We start from the raw sequence: 13,794 nt of genomic DNA on the forward strand, positions 1-13,794 counted from the left end.
AAAACAAATCGATGGTTCAAAACATCACCTCAGCAAATTGTGTTTTCCAAAGACAGGTGTTGCCTTCACGAGGCTACGGTTCTCCAATGCCTCCAACTTTCACAGAACCTTTCTCGCAGTGGGTCGCCTACCGCAGGGGTGCCGCCCCTCGCGCTAGGCCGGGGAACCCCGCTCGGTCGCTACCACCGCCCCCGCCCGCCCCACCGCGCAGTGGGCTACGCCTCCGCCACGTGCCCGCCTCCCGCGGCCAGGCCGCCCGCGATTGGCTGGAGGCGCTGTCCGCCGCGGAGGGAGGGCGCGTCCCCCGCAAGCCGGCGCTCCCATTGGTTATGGCGGAGGCGGTCGTGGCCGCGCGCGCGGCCGCGGCGAGGAGGGGAACCCGGTGGCGCTGGCGGCGGCTGCGGAACGGGCGGAGGCTGCCGGTTTCGTAACCGTCGCTCCTCCTCGCCGACTCGCGGGCCGCGAGGCCTGGGTCGGGCCGCGCCGTGCGGGGCCGCTGGGAGTGGAGGCCGCTTGGGGGCGGGCGGGCTGGAGGCGCAGGTAAGGAGGCCGCGGGCGGGCCGAGGGAGGAGGAGGAGGCCGCGGCGCCGCCGGCCGCTCGCGTGGGCGCGGCCCCGGCCCGAGGAGACCCGGCCCGGCCCTGGGCGGCCGGCTTGCCGGGAAGGCCCCGCGCGGCCCGCGGCGCGGGCGGCGGCCCCGCGCGGCGTCTGATGCAACCTGCCGGCAACACCCGGCGGGGCCGCTGATCTCATCCTTGGCCCCGGCCCAGCGCCGCGGCGCCACCCGCAGACCCCCGCGCTCCCCCAGCGCCCCTGCTGTCGGCCCGGGACGGGATGCGAGCCGGGCTGTGCCCCCTCCAGAACCCGGCCCTCTGTTTATGCAACGTGCAGTGTGACTAGCCAGGCTCGTATTGGCCCCTGGGGATAAAGGGTGTTCCCAGAATAGCAGAAGGTGGACGGTATCCTACTTCAGTGCCACCTGGGGTATTTCCTGCGCCTGCGAAACTGCTCGGTGTCGGGTAATCGAGAATCATTTTTAGAAGTTAGTCGAGAAGTAGTCAGGGAAGGCGGTCGATTTTTAAATATGTGACTTTACACAAATAATAGTGTGCTTCCTTATGGAGCTGTACTTTGAATATCCTTCAGGTGACTGTTGAACACAGGTTGGATGAACGTGCAGCAACCATGAGTTGACTAGAACAGAGAAGGGCAAAAAATGAAGTGCTTCGTTTAGCATGCTTGGAGGGAACACAGTAAGGAAAATTGCCAGCAGGGGTGTCTAGGTGGAGAGGATGGAAATGCATGTTTGAGGGGAAGGAGAATCTGTTCTTCCAAGTAAGCTCGTGTGTTTTTATTCTTCAGAAGGTTTAATTGCTGGGCTTTCCTCTGGTCTGAAGTTTGTGCTGTCATCTGGCGTCTTAAAATGTGTCCGTTTCGGAATGGTTTTAACCTTGGTGGGTTACACAAAAATTGGTAGTTCTCTCCCCCAGTGTACACTCACTCAGTTGAATTCTTATTGGAAGAGATTGTGCTTTAATTCAGATAGGATGTGGGACGCTCAAAGAAACTTTTGAAATAAAATAGTATAAAGGTTTGCTTTACTAAGAAATTCTGCATCTAAAAGCTCTTGACAGTTAAAAGTTAAAATCTGGTCAGCTGTTACTACTTGAGTAGTATTTGGGATAAGCTATTAAAGTTGATTCACTGTTTTGGAAAAACTTAGTGTAAACAAGGCTAAATAATTACAGGATGCTAGTGAGCTGAAGAATTTTTCAGTTCGAGTCCTGCTTCTGGTGTGCACACTTGGCGGATTCAGTCATTTTAATACCTCCCTGAAAAACATAGGTGGAAGCAAAACTTAATTTTTTTCCCCCCAGAATATCCTCTAAATTCTCAAGGTCACATCATGACTGTCAGCAAGGTTGTCTGATCTTGGACAGGTGGTTTCATCCCTTGGGATTTAAACAGCACCTGGTGAGTCCTAGGTAAAGATAAATAGGACCTCATGGGGCTGAATTTGGTCTTAACGACCTAAGATTGCCTCACCTGATCACAGAAATGGTAAACGCAGTTAGCCACAATTCCAGGTTTCTTTTGTATTCTTGGGAGGGGGTGCTTCCATGGGCTCTTATACTGGTAGGTACATTGGTCTCCTGTCTTTTTGGCTTTCCAGACCTATCAGTTAAAAAAGAAAAAAAGAGAAAAGAAAAAAGAAATGAGCATGACTCCCTAATAGATGTATATTTATAAACAATGTGTGTGTATTAGTTTGTGTGTGTTGTTAATGGCACTAAAAGCGGAGTAAAAAGATGACATTAAAAAAAGACAAAAGAACATACATTTTCTTCTCATACTCCAGTGGACCACTGTGTACTCCCTGAAGGGATGTACCCTCCTTCATGGACCCTGCTTTGGGTCATGAAACCAGCAGTGGCAAATAAATAGAAATCCTGCTCATTTGGGTGTTTGTTAACTTTGCTTACCTTCACTTCACTTGTAGTACAGAGTTGTCAGACCCTGGCAACATATGTCTAAGAACTTGAGGTTATGGAAAACATAACTGGGCAAAGTGGAAAATAAAGGTTCTGAACTGATATGAAGCAAAGACCAGACAAGAATGATGTTCACTGTATAGGCTGGGGGCTAGAAGTAGCAAATGTTTTTATTTTCCTGTATACCATTAAGAAAGACCAAGAACTTTAGGTGGTAAGACCATAATATCTTAGTAACAGTCTTGATTTAATTATGGTTGTTATAAGAGATTTTAATGCTAGAGAATCTCATTTTTATGTAAGACATTTGTAAAAATAAATGTTTTCTCTTAGCCTTTTGAGGCTGTATTCAACAAATATTTCTGGAGCACCACCGCTAGATGCTGGGCATATGGTGATAAAGACAGAGTCCTGTCTCTAGCTTAGTCTACAGGGAGGCACACTATCGAGCTGGCATTGACCAAGAAACTGGGGGAACAAATTGGACAGAAGCACAAAGAAAAGATAACGTGCAGACCATTTAGGGGACAGATTGTGGTTCAGTATTGTTGAGGTGTGATGTGAAAGGGAGCAGGGGCTGGAGAGAGGGTTAGCACCTTGGATTGATCTGTATGCTGGAGCCACAGAAGACTTTTCAGTGAGCCGGCGTGACACACTCAGGTTTGAGTGTTAGATTGCTTTGGAGACAGTGGTTGGAGGGAACACTGCTAAAGCAGAGGAGGCTGTGCCCCTGAGAGATGATGTCAGCCTGAGGTAATTCTGTGGCATTGGGATGGAGACGGATAGTAGAGGTGAGGTGTTTTGGGGGGGTGGGGGTGGGTAGAATTGTCAGATACCAGTGATTTGTACAGATTTGGAATAAGGGACAAACATCGGAATAATTTGGAGTGTAGACCTTCGTTGAGGAAATTGGAGTTAAAAATTTATTTGGGGGGGCAGGGGAGGAATATCTGGTTGTACACATGTGAAGAAAATGACAAGAGGGTTAGGAGAATCCTTGAGAGGTTTATTTTCCCAAGTGAAACTTGAGAAAATTTTGATTTTGTTTTACTCATTCTAACGTTTTGAGTTGTCACTGTGTCACTGATTTGAATGAACATTACTTGAATTAAGGAACTTGAATTTAAAAAATGTTACCCACTCAGTCCATCTTTGTTAAGGTCCATGGTTGATTTGTAGCAGTGGCTCTCAAACTTCAGTGTCATCAGAATCACTTGGAGGTCATGTTAAAACAAGATCGCCCAGCCCTGTTCCTACAGCTCCTGATTCCTAGGTCTGGGGCAGCCCGAGAATTTGCATTTCTAACGAGGTGATGCTGCTGCTGCTGGTTCAGGGACCACACTTTGAGAACCACTGCTTTTCAGGTTTTCTCCTGCTTCCTGCTTGAATGATTCACAGCAAGGAAACAAGGTGCCACTCTGCTTCCTGTAGACTGAACTTTGGAATAGTATTTGTCCACATAGGAGCCAGACTTTCACTTAGGGTTGAATATCCAGATTTGAAATAAACTTATTTTCTTTTTGTGCATTGTAGGTGCTCAATAAATGTTTGTGGAAAAAACAAAAGCACAGATAACTGTGTAAACTGTAAAATATGTAACTTGTAGAGGCAGCTGTTTTGCTCAGTGTAAAAAACAAAATTGATAATATGTTTGGAGTTAAGTCTTAGACCACTTAGCTCTTTGACCCCCTTTCCTTAGTGGATAGCTCTTCACTTTAAGAGCTACTTTCTTGGCTTGTCTTCGGTTGGAGAACTTAAAAAACAAAAAAAATTGGAGTTCTTTTTATTATCTCCAAGTTTCCTTTTCTTACATTTTTACCAGTTTGATGATTACTCTTTGTTTTACAAGCCAAAGGACTCATTTTCAAAACCTTACCTACTGTGTTCAGCCTAGTACCTTGAGTCAGACTGAGGTAAAAGAGCCCTTCCCTGTTCCGGTATCTTTGAGAACAAAAATGGGCATGAACATCACTAAATTTGGAGGCTGTAATAAGAGTTTTTGGTGACTGAAGTTCATGATATATTGTCAAAGTCAGAAGGCATTTTACCATTTTATGTTCCTCATTTGCAGATGGGGAAATCGAGGCACAGAGGGAAGGGGTATGTCCAGAGTGAAATGGGGGAAGTCAGAGCCAAGACAAGAACTGACTTGGTTCCTGGTTTGTACTTCTTTGGATCATTGTTATCTCTGAGTTTATTAGAGAGTAGCTTTAAAGACTAAAAACCTAATTGACATATAAAAAATAAAAAAGATAAATAAGATGAACATAATCATGATTGTTGAGACAGTCCCAGGAGACGTGTTAAATCAAACAAGTTCATAAAAATTGAGTAAACACTTTTCACTTCATACCAAATAGATAAGCAATGGTATAGATGGCCTTTAACACTATTAGTGGTAAGTGTAGCTCAAATTATACTGAACTGCCACTTTTTAACTGGAAGAAAAAATAGGCAACATGATAAATTATCAAGGGAAATGTGAAATATCCATTACTGAAGATAGACTTGGAGTAGATATCCATCATGGTTTGGAAGGAAGCTTTTGGTGTTTTCTTAGCACTGAAGTGAGAACGGATGACCGGCTAGCTCAGGGCTGCCTGTGTGGCTTGAAAAACAATGGAAAGTAATGATATATGGCCCTTTTAAAAGCAAAGATTTTTAAAAAGCAGACCAGTAAATGGTGTTTATACAGAAATGCCTGGCTAAAGGTTTGGGTGAAGCTACTGGTGTTTACTAACTGAGCTTTTCTTATTAAGAACTGTAAGGTGTACTCATTTGAGGCAGTTCATAATTCTGGCTGCAGGTTTTTTCCCACTGATGCAGTTTTAGCAGTTTTGTGAAAAGAGAACGGGATAGTTTTATGGTTCCTAACACTGCTTTCTCAGTTTCCAAGAGTGCTGTGACTTCTTGGTGGGCACGGTTCACTCACCTTAGTCAGTTTGTCTTGAAGTGGCCTCATGATGATAGGATAGGTCTGCTTTTGACACATCTTGAGGTAGTGGTAGCGAACTGGTTGAATTCATAGTAATCCAAATATGACTAGTTCTGAAACTGTGACTTCATTTCTACAGGCAGCACTGCCGTAATATTTCAGAATTGGCGTTTCCTCTGCGCTCCTTGAGCAATGTCAAGTGGGTGCAGGCGCTGCAGCTGCTCTGGCTCTTGGTCCAGCCTGAGTCCAGTGCTTGCACCTCCTTGGATGCATCATCAGGGCTTTTGTTTCTTTCCTTGTGGTTTTAAGCTGACTGTGTTTAGATGTGTTTACTAATTATGTCGAGAATTAAAAAAATACTGTTAGAAGCATGATGGGATGGGGAAGCAAATTGGGTCTCTCAGAGCTCCTCAATCTGTGATCCAAGAAACTAACTTAAAAAAATCTCTGTAAACTACTCTCATTTGAGGTCATTAAAAAAAATAAAAACAAGCAAAAAACACCTTTTCAAAATATCCTGTAAAGATTCTTACGCTCCGGGAGAGAAGTCGAGTCCTTGATGACTCAGTCTCTGCATATTAGAGTAAGTACCATGCAGAGATCGTAGTGCAGTGCTTCCCGATGAGCACTGGAGACTGGGCTGGGCGCTCTGCTCCAGCCTTCTATTTTGACTTGAGCCAACAACTGAAACTTTTCCCCTCTTTTATTGCAGGTGTCTCTCCTATCATAATTGAACTCATTGTGTTTAAACCAAACATCTCACATTTCTCTCTTGCAGATTGCCAAGTGCTATTGGTTCATATGTGCTACCTAATTAGTGGTATTCTTTTGTTTTTCCTCCCATTTTTGATAACAAGCACAGATGGGCAGTACCCTCAGGGGTTCAGGTGGGTTGAATTTGGCCGTGTGGTGCGTCTGTATTAACTTACCTCTCTAAATTACATGACTTAGACTTCTGAAACATTGGAGTAGTTGGCAGTTGTCATAGACTTTTCTCAGCATAATCAATTAATATTGGCCTGCTATTAGGTACATGCAAGTTTAATCTTACTTGATCTTGTCATTTCAAATATTTTAATGCAATTTATTTTTTAACTAGGTACATGTGAAGATTTCTTGGCAGATCAAACCATTGATCACCTTGTCCTCATTTCTACTTGTTCTGTGTTGACAAGGGAGCGTGCCCAAATGAGCAAGGTGTCACAGCAGAACAGTACCCCGGGCGTGAATGGAATAAGTGTCATTCATACTCAGGCTCATGCCAGCGGCTTACAGCAGGTTCCTCAGCTGGTGCCCGCCGGCCCTGGGGGCGGAGGCAAAGCTTTGCCTCCAAGCAAGCAGAGCAAAAAGAGTTTGCCCATGGATCGCAACAGTGACGAGTATCGTCAGCGCAGAGAGAGGAACAACATGGCGGTGAAAAAGAGCCGGTTGAAAAGCAAGCAGAAAGCGCAGGATACGCTGCAGAGAGTGAATCAGCTCAAGGAAGAGAATGAACGGTTGGAAGCAAAAATTAAATTGCTGACTAAGGAATTAAGTGTACTGAAAGATTTATTTCTTGAGCATGCACACAACCTCGCAGATAATGTGCAACCCAGTAGCACTGAAAATACGACAAATTCTGATAATGCAGGACAGTAGACCTCACCCCTTTCAAACGTCACAACTTGTGGCTTGAACGTTAAAGGTGTGACTACCTACACTACTCGTATCAGCGGCTGAATCTCCATTATTCAAAGATCCATTGAAGGTTGTTTTCTAGGATCAGCACTGAAGAGTTGATTAGCTAAAAATGTTAGCCATATAATTTGAATATCTGGTTTTAAATGATAAGGATTTTTGTGGGGATAAAAAACATTTTTAAAGGTATATGGTAAAAAAAAAAAAAAAATGCCCTGGAGCTTGATGTTCTTAATAAATCCTGACTTCCCAAGAAATGTTTCTTTTCTAGGTTGACAAAAGGAATGGGGAACTGGCAAGTCATGCAGAAGGGTCTTGGTTTTAATGGATATGGTTAATTGGATGAAAGAAAGTTGAATGCCATCTCTGTTCATCTATGTGTGACTTTTTTCTAAATTATGTATTAAAAATGCTTAGAGCTATAGAAACCAATCACTTTATAATTTGGAGTGATTTTATGTATAGCATAAACCTTGTTTTAGCATAATTAGTACCGTTTTCCCCAGCAAGTACAAGTTTTTGAATAGTGATGTCAGGTTAAGTAAAGAAACCCCATTGCATTTTAAAGGCAGTATGCAGCCAACTGGCTTAAAAAATATAAATAGCATTTAGGAAGCAAATAGGTTTTTTAAAAGTAAAAGCAAAGCATTTGGGATACCTTTGGGTTATTGCATTGGCATTATTTTGTTAAAAAAACAACTCAGTGGTTTAGAGAAACTTATGTACCAAAATTTTAGTTTCTGCAGATGCTAGTAAAGTAAGCATTTTTTTTTTTAACATACCATTTGGACAGCCAAGTTAGTAAACAAAACGTCTTAACAGTTTATGGCCACACAAGTTACTGATTAGGATTTTGCATATTAATTTCAGCAGATAGTTTCTCCTGTGTTCAGATACACTGCAGTGGGGCCGTGGTTTTTAAAAGCAAAAACTTCTTGTGAACGATCACTTGGTATTTGATCTTAAACAACTGATTGTTAGAAAAATACGTCATCAACTCCATGCCATTTCCCAAAATAATAGTCTAAGAAAACTTGAAAGTGTAAGGTTTAACCTTTAATTTATTTCACTTAAACACATCGTTTTATATTGTTTTTGCGACATTTTCTAGTTAGTGGGCTGTTCTTCCAGACTTTTGTACCACTTTTTATTCATTTGTATGCATTTATGTCCCATAAATTATTTTAGCAAGAAAATACTGATAAAACTCAGGACGTTGACATTTTTCTTAAGACTAAAAAGTGGCAGTCACTGAAGATGGAAATCTCTAGGGTCTGGCTTATATAAATGTTGGTAGTTTTGATTGTCCTTGTTGAGACTTTTTTTTTCTTTTAAGAACAATTCTAGCTCAAATTTGTGTTTTTCTCTTTTTTTTTTGGTTTTTGTTTTTGGGTGACCTAGGCTGGTGACAAGAGACTGAGTCACATCAGATTAAAAAGTTACCAGGTATCTTATTTGAACATGGTCATTTTGGGCCACATTGTTGTTTCATACTAGGACCTGGGACAGTGTAACCAGGATGTAACTCAAGTTGCACCCTTGGGTTGGTGGAAGAGTGCTGTCTGTGCTGCCCTTCTGGGCAGAAGAAGACATCACAGTGCCCTGCAACTCAGCAAAGCCATTATTAAAGGCCAAGAGTCCCTTCTGCATGTGACAAGAGCCCTGTATTGTTCCATGAGAGCGACTGTCCCAGGACGGTTAACTCCCTCTAGATCCAGGAGACAGGATAGGGCTTCCTATTAGGGTCCAACATCGGTTTACTGTGGTTGGAGTATGGATCTACTTGTAGGTTGATAGATGTTTTAAATGACTAACTAGGAGATACCCACAGAATCCTACTGAATCTTTAATAGCACCTCATTGGAGATGCAGTTAGGTCACTTGAATCTTTAAGCACCTGTAAGAGGTGCTACGGACATTTTTAATCTATTTACTAAACAATATCTTTCAGAAATGGTTGTCCCCATGGAATTTATTGTTACCAATTATATGAATTGACTTAACTATCTTGGAAAAGAAGCTTTAGGGAAATCATCAGGTATGTACTCAATTATTTCAAATAAGAAAATAAGATTGTACCTTTTGGAAAAATTCAAGCTTTCCTTTTACCTATGCAAATCAAAACTAGCACCAGCAGTCATGCTTAGAACAGAAATGGTAACCGTTGTCTTGACTATCTCACTGAAGTGTTTGGGAATGAAAGTTTTTAGTTGGATAGATTTATCAGTATAAAATGGAGGGAAACCAAGTATGGGGAATGGGTAAGTTTGGGAATTGTATATGACTTCTGTAACTTTTGTCCTGTAGGTTACATATGAACCATTAGGATATGATCTGCCTTTGCTGGCAGGTCTAGTGGTTTAGGAATTAGGCTTTAGTATAAATTTCTAGCTGCATGTGAGTCTTCCGGGATGGGTGTTTTCTGACATGTCTTGGCTGCAGGTGGTGCGATCCAACAGTTCTTCCTGCTGTCTGGCCCCTTTTAGTTACTGGGATGTGAGCTCAGATACTTTGGACGTTCTTACCAAGAAGTAGTAAAATTTTAATAAAATATGACCAGATCTTTGAAATTCAGGTCACGAGTGTGAAATTCTCAAATTTACATAAAGAAGTAGATGTATGTACAATTTAATGTTTGGTGTTACAACAAAGGAAATCGTAGCAGCTTTTGATGTTTCTTAATCCCCCTTAGAGGGCTTGAAACCTTGTACCTGAACAACCCAGTTAAAACACTCGAGTGTTTTTGATGCCTTAGAAATAGGAAAAAATTTTGTTTGACAAAAGCTAGGAAGGAAGAAAGTCCGTCCTATAGCTGTTAGATCTGCCTCTCAGGAAAAAGTACTTGTTCTTTTTGTTCCTGGCTTTCCTCAGTTTGTGAGATTACTCTATTTTTTTAAATATAATTTTATTTCTTTCAATGAATTTGAAATAAAAAAAACTTTGGAATAATGACTGTATTTCATTGTGGGTTTCTTTATGTTAGATACCAAGAATGTAGGGCAAATGTTAACCAGCTCTGAGGAGCAGGCAGATGCCCTGCTGCCTTTCTGTTCCCAGCCCAGGGCAGGGGTGAGGTGGGCGTGGGGGCAGGCGGAGGCGCTGTCGTCCCAAGTCTAGACTTCCCTTAATGATAGGAACCTAGTTTTCTCTGAATTTAGAGTGCCTTTCAGTAATATTCTTTGTCCCCTAGTCTAATGTAGAAATGTATACCAGAATAGAGGAAGCAATAACTCGCATCCTGCTTAGACACCTGACGTCTCAGAGCGTGGTCTCCACCTATATAGTGGTAGGAAATAAGTTCTGAGGCTTTGAGGTCGACGGAATGTCAAAGTAAGGCCTTTCCTCTAACAGTACAGTTTATAGTATGCGTGTCGTCTTCGTTTACACGATGCCATAGGGTGTCTGTCGAAACAAATTCATACATAAGAGTCCAAGAAGCTGATTTGAGTGTTTCAAGGGAAAGTGCCATAGATACTTGCCTTCTATGATCCTTCAGTTACTTTCATGTCATGGGAAATAGATGTCTACTTATTGCATCTTAGTGAAAATTGTAGTACAGTAATTATTTCTGTGGGTAATATGTCCCATTTCATTTTTATGAATTAGCTGTAAGTTAAAATCCAATAACTTGTCAGGGAATTTTATATCGACATGATTGTGAGGGTGCTAGCTCTTTTTCAATAAAAGCACTTTAGATCTACTGCTCTTTGGTTGGCTGCCTGTGAGTATCTGAAGAGTTCATATGTATTTTACACGTACTCAAAGGAGAGCAGCAACCCTGAATATCCTTTGACTGCAACATCCCACTCCTCCCAGAGCTGTAGACCTGAAGCTGTAGACCTGTACACTTTTCTGCAGCCCAGGTACCCGAGTCTTGTTTCCTCTGAAGCAGCTGTTGGAGCCAGGTGCCTTTGTACATCACCACCTTTCAGTTCTGCCTCCTAAATGAATCTTGTGAATCTTTGCTTCACCTAGGCCCTTCCCCACCTTCTGCAGAGCCATCACCCTCTTTTGCCTGGCTTCTGTCTCCCTGGACTGTTGCATGCTCTCCAGAACCTTCGTGGTTCCCCAGTGCACTCCGGGTGAGACCCAGGCTCCCTGGGATGTGGCTCTGTTTGCTCTCGCTGCCTTCATTCCCCTCCACTCTCCCGCATCACTTTGCTTTGGCTGCAGGGCTTTTCTCAGCACTTTTTAGCTCAGGGCCGGCTGCCTTAGGACAGCTCCTTACGTCTGGAATGCTTCATCTCCTCTTCCTTTTTCACTTTCCTCCCTTCCTGTCTCAGCCCCCCTGGCTTTCTAGACAAGGTCAGTCCTGTTACTTTCCTTCTTGGCACGTTCTAATGTTTGAGATGATCTATTTGTGCATGTTTGTTTAAGGGGAAGCCTCTCTCAGGAGACTGGGCTCTGGGAGCAGGGGTCATGTCTTTATGCCACATTGGCACATAGCAGATGCTCATTTCTTGAATGAACACCTAGATCTTTCCTGGGTTTTGGAAAAGCTTTTGGCACTGCATGGCTTTCTGGAAGGGTCTCTAATATATTTCTGAAGCTGTACAAATTTCTGCAGAAGTTGGAGACTTAGGAATTGGACCATTCTCTAGAACATGGGGCAGAGTAGGTGGCTACTGTGGTCCCCTGAGACCTGCACCTGCAAAGAATGCCTTTGACTCGCCTACCTGGGCCCAAGCAGCCAGTTCTGTCCCCAGTGTCCCTCTTGGACAAAGAGCATTTAGTTCCTGAGATTTCTCCTTGTTCTTTCCTATCGACTTCTTTGATAATCAAACATTTATATGAAATGGGCAGTTTTGGTATAAAACGTCTAAAGGAGAGGAAGGAGAAAGATGTGTGTGTGTTGTAGTTAACACAGCTAAACTAAACTGTCCACTTAGAGTTCCAACCTAACTTTTAACTGGTTTTATCCTGGGGGGTGGGGGACCCTGAAACCCTGCGCACTAGAGCATGGCTCGCAGATACAGCTGGGGGAGAGAACGATTTGGCACACTCAAACTTCTGACCCTCAGAAAGACGGTCATTACTCAAACTGCTTAATACCACAGATAACTTACGGAATATACCTGCACACCAGGAGGAAACCTTAAAAAATTGTTCATAAATCTAAGAGGCAAGAAAAAGATAAATGGTGATTTGAAACTAATGCTGCTTTATTTTAATGTGGCCACATCACAAGCACTTTTGTGTTACTGCCATAGGAAGAAATCAATTTACTCAACTCTTCAGTGACTTCAGCGGTCTCTGGCTTGGGCTACAGAGTTTCCCCACCCTGTTAAGGTTTCATCTCTGATGTCTGTCCTTCTCACCTGCCCTTCACCTTGGCTCGGATGAGAGCCAAGGATGAGAGAACCCTAGAATGGTGTGCAGAATTCTCGAAGCCCACTGCAGGGGCGGGGGCGGTTCTGTGGGACCGTGGGAGAGGTGGGCAGGCAGAGGAAGGCCAGGTGTTCTGCCACTGGCAGGGACTGGGCCCAGGTGGCCCTGGATGGCTCCACAGCCTCCGAGTGGAGTTCGGCCAGTGGACTTCCACTTAGGGGAGACAAATGGACTCAGCAGACGTGGAAGGAACCAGAAAGCTCACCTTTGCCATGGTGCTGCCTTAGGCGGCAGTGTCTCTCAAACAGATGCTGGCTTTGCTAGCCTGTCCCGCATGAGAAGGAAATCACAGACAAGGAATCTGCGAGTCTCATGTTGTCGATAACTGTACCTTAAGCGCTGCGTAATTCTGCCCCGCTTCGGAAATCCAGCTTTGAGGCAGTAACCGTACCAAAAAGGCTTCCTACTCTATGGCCCCCTTCACGTGGGCAGAGGCCCAGCCCCACCTATGCCCAGACTCCCGGGTCTCTGCAGGGCCAGTTTCCCGGTCTAACCCTGCAGTGCTCACCTGCAAAGGGACAAAGAATAGAGAGGGAGCTGGGCACAAAGGTCCATTTTAGGAAATCTTTTATTGCAAATTCCATTCTGTGTATTGATTTTGAGAGAAAACACGAGAAAGGCATCTTTCCTGAGCAGCATACAAATGACGGCAAGATACACATTTAGTTGCTAGTGAAGAACAGGATTATTCAAAATAACGGGATAATTGAAAATTAGCATTTTAAAAGCCGCTGTCATTCAAGCAAAGTAAAAACAGATTAAGGGTGTGATCCCACAGAAGGTTAATAAAAAAGTTTCTCCCTGGGAAACAGCATATTTGGTGTGATCAAACGCCGATGCCGCATGTGATTTCTGAGCACCGCCGGGGGCCAACTGTCAGGCCACCGTCCATGAAGTGAACTTGCCCGTGGCTCTACTTTGGGCCAGAGAAGGGAGCGAAGGCCTTGTCACGGCCTGCCATGCATTCTTCAACCTCTTCCACTGTGCGGGGCACACAGGTCAGCAGCTCCATGCCACTGTCAGTCACCACGACGTCCTCCTCGATCCGGACCTGGTCAGACCGACGGATGCTCGTTACTTCTGAGCTGGCCTCACACGCTAAGTTTGAGGGTCGGGCCCGACGGCTCCAGGCTGAGCCCCGCCGACTGGGAAGAGCCCTTTCTGAGGAGTGGTCAGTACTGCCGGGGGCGGGGGCTGGCCTCATAGGCCTCTGTGGGCAGCTGCTGGGAAGAAGGCGCCTCCCACAGGGACCTGCTCGTGCCACCTGCCCGCCCTGGCCTTGCCCCTTGCCCGGTGGCCGGGA

The 13,794-nt window shown here is 44.3% G+C and overlaps 2 protein-coding genes across 4 annotated transcripts in view; one reads left to right on the top strand and one right to left on the bottom strand.

Moving 5' to 3' along the window:
* Positions 1–465: 465 nt before the first annotated feature.
* CEBPG (CCAAT enhancer binding protein gamma) lies at positions 466–10,031 on the top strand. Of its 2 annotated transcripts, none has more exons than XM_061173024.1 (2): positions 466–540; positions 6,526–10,031. In XM_061173024.1, the coding sequence occupies exon 2, from the start codon at positions 6,615–6,617 to the stop codon at positions 7,062–7,064; it is 450 nt and encodes a 149-aa protein (XP_061029007.1). In that variant the 5' UTR covers positions 466–540; positions 6,526–6,614; the 3' UTR covers positions 7,065–10,031. The 2 variants fall into 2 exon arrangements, with proteins under 2 accessions (XP_061029007.1, XP_061029006.1); XM_061173023.1 differs by lacking the exon at positions 466–540 and adding an exon at positions 6,268–6,313.
* Positions 10,032–13,041: 3,010 nt separating this feature from the next.
* Positions 13,042–13,794, bottom strand: part of PEPD (peptidase D) — a 114,941-nt gene continuing 114,188 nt past the window's right edge. For both annotated transcript variants that reach the window (XM_061173285.1, XM_061173284.1), the window contains one exon: positions 13,042–13,542. In XM_061173285.1, the coding sequence (XP_061029268.1) occupies positions 13,405–13,542 (138 nt within the window). In that variant the 3' untranslated portion in view covers positions 13,042–13,404. The remainder of the gene's footprint in view (positions 13,543–13,794) is intronic.

This window comes from Eubalaena glacialis, chromosome 18 (assembly GCF_028564815.1).
Source record: "Eubalaena glacialis isolate mEubGla1 chromosome 18, mEubGla1.1.hap2.+ XY, whole genome shotgun sequence".
In the NCBI taxonomy this organism is placed as follows: Eukaryota; Metazoa; Chordata; class Mammalia; order Artiodactyla; family Balaenidae; genus Eubalaena; species Eubalaena glacialis.

Coding starts and splice junctions, on each gene's coding strand:
- CEBPG (XM_061173023.1), top strand. CDS start 6,289: ATGGGCAGTACCCTCAGGGGTTCAG. Junction 6,314..6,525: donor CAGTACCCTCAGGGGTTCAG/GTGGGTTGAATT, acceptor TTTTTTAACTAG/GTACATGTGAAGATTTCTTG.